This window comes from Clupea harengus, chromosome 22 (genome assembly GCF_900700415.2).
Source record: "Clupea harengus chromosome 22, Ch_v2.0.2, whole genome shotgun sequence".
Classification (NCBI taxonomy): Eukaryota; Metazoa; Chordata; class Actinopteri; order Clupeiformes; family Clupeidae; genus Clupea; species Clupea harengus.
In genome coordinates this window covers 16,271,236-16,273,735 of record NC_045173.1, presented here as the reverse complement: position 1 = coordinate 16,273,735, position 2,500 = coordinate 16,271,236, and the positions used below count along the sequence as shown (strand labels likewise).

Sequence of the window (2,500 nt, the reverse complement as noted above, 5' to 3'; positions counted from 1 at the left end):
CAGTGCAAGCAGGCGGGCAGTTTTCGGACACATCCAGCCGGTAGCGCGTGCGGGAAAAACGTGGCGGCTCGTCAGCGTCCAGCACAGCTACACGGATGGAGGCGCGGTCCTTAAAGGGGCCCCGGCGCAGGAACCGCGGATCCACCATCGGGTTCATCACCTCCACCGAGAACGAGTAGGAGCTGCGGCTCTCATAGTCCACCGGCTGCAGCAAGGGGATGGGGGGGGGTGTAGATGTGACATTGCAGAGCCGTGGGAACAAGGCACACACAGAGCACCTCATCCAGCATAATTTAACAGAGATTATAAAACATGCCAGGCAGCCTTTGAAAGTAGCATTAAAGTTGCATGATTGTTCTGATACATATTTCATGCCGCTAGCCTGGCTCAAGAAATGAATGGGCTGCTACCTGCTAATGTCATTAGGCGAGGTGAGTCTGCCGCTGTAATACATAAACCCAGCTTGTTAGGCTCCAGGCACACTGGGGGGAGTGGGGGAGAGGTTTGGGGGGGGCGGGCGGGTGTCTGGTTGCTAGTGGGGGATGCCAGAACTGGGCCAGATCCGTTCCAGCACTGGCTGCTCTGCTCTCTGTTCGCTATCTGGGCCTTTGCTCAGGCACTTTACTTCATCAGCAGGAGGAGGACAATGACACCCGCGACGGCGCAGCCAACCAGCCGGGCCGAGCCAAGAGCTCGCAAGCCCTCCTCCACAAACTCATGACTGTGTCCCAGCCCTGCTCAGTCATCACTGCTGCTCTTCCGCCACTGCCTCTGCTCCTCACCGATGACTGATATGTTTACTTACTGCGCATATTTTCTATTTTACACCCGGTCTATTTTTGTAGTGCAAGCGAGAACAAGAAAATCAATATTCATTCGTGTTTTTTTTTCTCCATTTTGTCAGTTTTGCACAGATGCCACGCTCCTGCTATCTTCTGAGGCCCTGTGTGATTTGATTAAGCACCAGCACCAGATGCCCGGCACCAACTTTTGTCATCCTGAAATTCTTGCACGGCTGGCTTTTACTCAATTGTTCTCGTCTCTCTCCAAGCCCAATTAAGTCATTTGGGGATGTAATTGGGCGCAATGAGTGTTTGTCGGAACGCTCCCAGTCCTTGATTGGGCGCTGGCTGATGCCGGTGCGGAGCACTCTGGCGCGGCTGACAGTGGCGGTGGAGGTGGCACAGTAGCAGTGGCATGTGCATTGGAGAGATGGCCCTGATGCTTCGGGGAGCAGGTTGGGCGGTGGTAATGGTGGGCAGTTTGGCTGGCTCCGAATCGGGTGGCGTGGTGAGGGAAATGACGGGGGGGAGCCGCTCACTCGCTTTTGTGGGCGAGTGCCACTTTTGTCATCATCTTCTCCCGCAGCATACTGTCAGTCACCGGTGCTGGAGCAGAAGAAGGACGAATGCGCTGGACGGATGGACAGAGGCTCTGGGCAGCGTGGGCCCAGGACAGACGGTGTTTGGACAGGATTTTACATGAACAGACTGCGGCACAGACAGCACACCACAAAATTAAATAGAGGCAATTGGGTTGGGGGCTGCAGGAAAAAAATAAATAATAATCCACCGCAATCCATTTCATTCATTTCCCTGCTGTTTGTTTCTCTCACTTTTTCTCCCCTTCCTCTCTCTCTCTCTCTCTCTCTTTTCTTTTTCTTTCCCCAACACACTAACCAGGCAGTCAGACTCTATAAATCTTTACCGAGGAGAGATAGATTAAAAAATTACTCGCCAAGGAGAGGCAGGAGGAAGTTGAAGGGCAGAGATATTGAAATATGGGCAGGAGTGGAACATTTCTATGCAGAGGAAAAAACAGAGAAATTGAATAGGGGAAAGGGAGCGGAGGTGGCAGTGGTGTGAGTGTGAGTGTGTGTGTGTGTGTGTGTGTGTGTGTGTGTGTGTGTGTGTGTGTGTGTGTGTGTGTGTGTGTGTGTGTGTGTGTGAGGGGAGTGTGGGGTTCATAGGCAGAGAAAAGGTCTCTAACAGGATCCCATTAGGGGCAGAGAGAGACAATCTGTCTGAGGAGGAGAGATGTCACTTACACTGTGAGCACACACTCATCACACCCCTCCCTCCCTCTCTCCAGTACTCCATCACCCACTCCTTTCTCTCTCTCCTTTCCTCCCTCTCTCTTCACCACTCCATCATACTCTCCACACCCCGCCCAGCCCGAGCAAAGGTTCATCTCTGACACCCAGAACACACACTCATCTCTCTCGCTCGCACGTGCTTATGGAAGGCACTTATCACTGCCTCCTCCTCCCTCCTCTCTCCCTCACTCCATTCCTCTCTCACTCTCTCTACCCATCTATTTATGATATGGTTTCCTCTCCATCTCTCCCTTTTTTCTCTCTCCTGAGTTCTATCCTGCATCATTGCCCTGGCCTTGCATGCTTCTGCCTGCATTGAGATTTTTCCTCTGCTCGGGTTCTCATTTCGGGACTACAGAAGTGCTCAGCATAAAATTAATCAACTCCTCTGTCTGGTCCAATTTT

General features: G+C 52.4%; 1 protein-coding gene across 2 annotated transcripts in view; it reads right to left on the bottom strand.

Moving 5' to 3' along the window:
• Window positions 1–2,500, bottom strand: part of LOC105906907 — a 91,930-nt gene that overhangs the window by 10,238 nt on the left and 79,192 nt on the right. For both annotated transcript variants that reach the window (XM_031559673.2, XM_031559674.2), the window contains one exon: window positions 1–205. This exon is cut by the window's left edge and continues 52 nt beyond it. In XM_031559673.2, coding sequence (XP_031415533.1) covers window positions 1–205 — 205 coding nt within the window. The remainder of the gene's footprint in view (window positions 206–2,500) is intronic.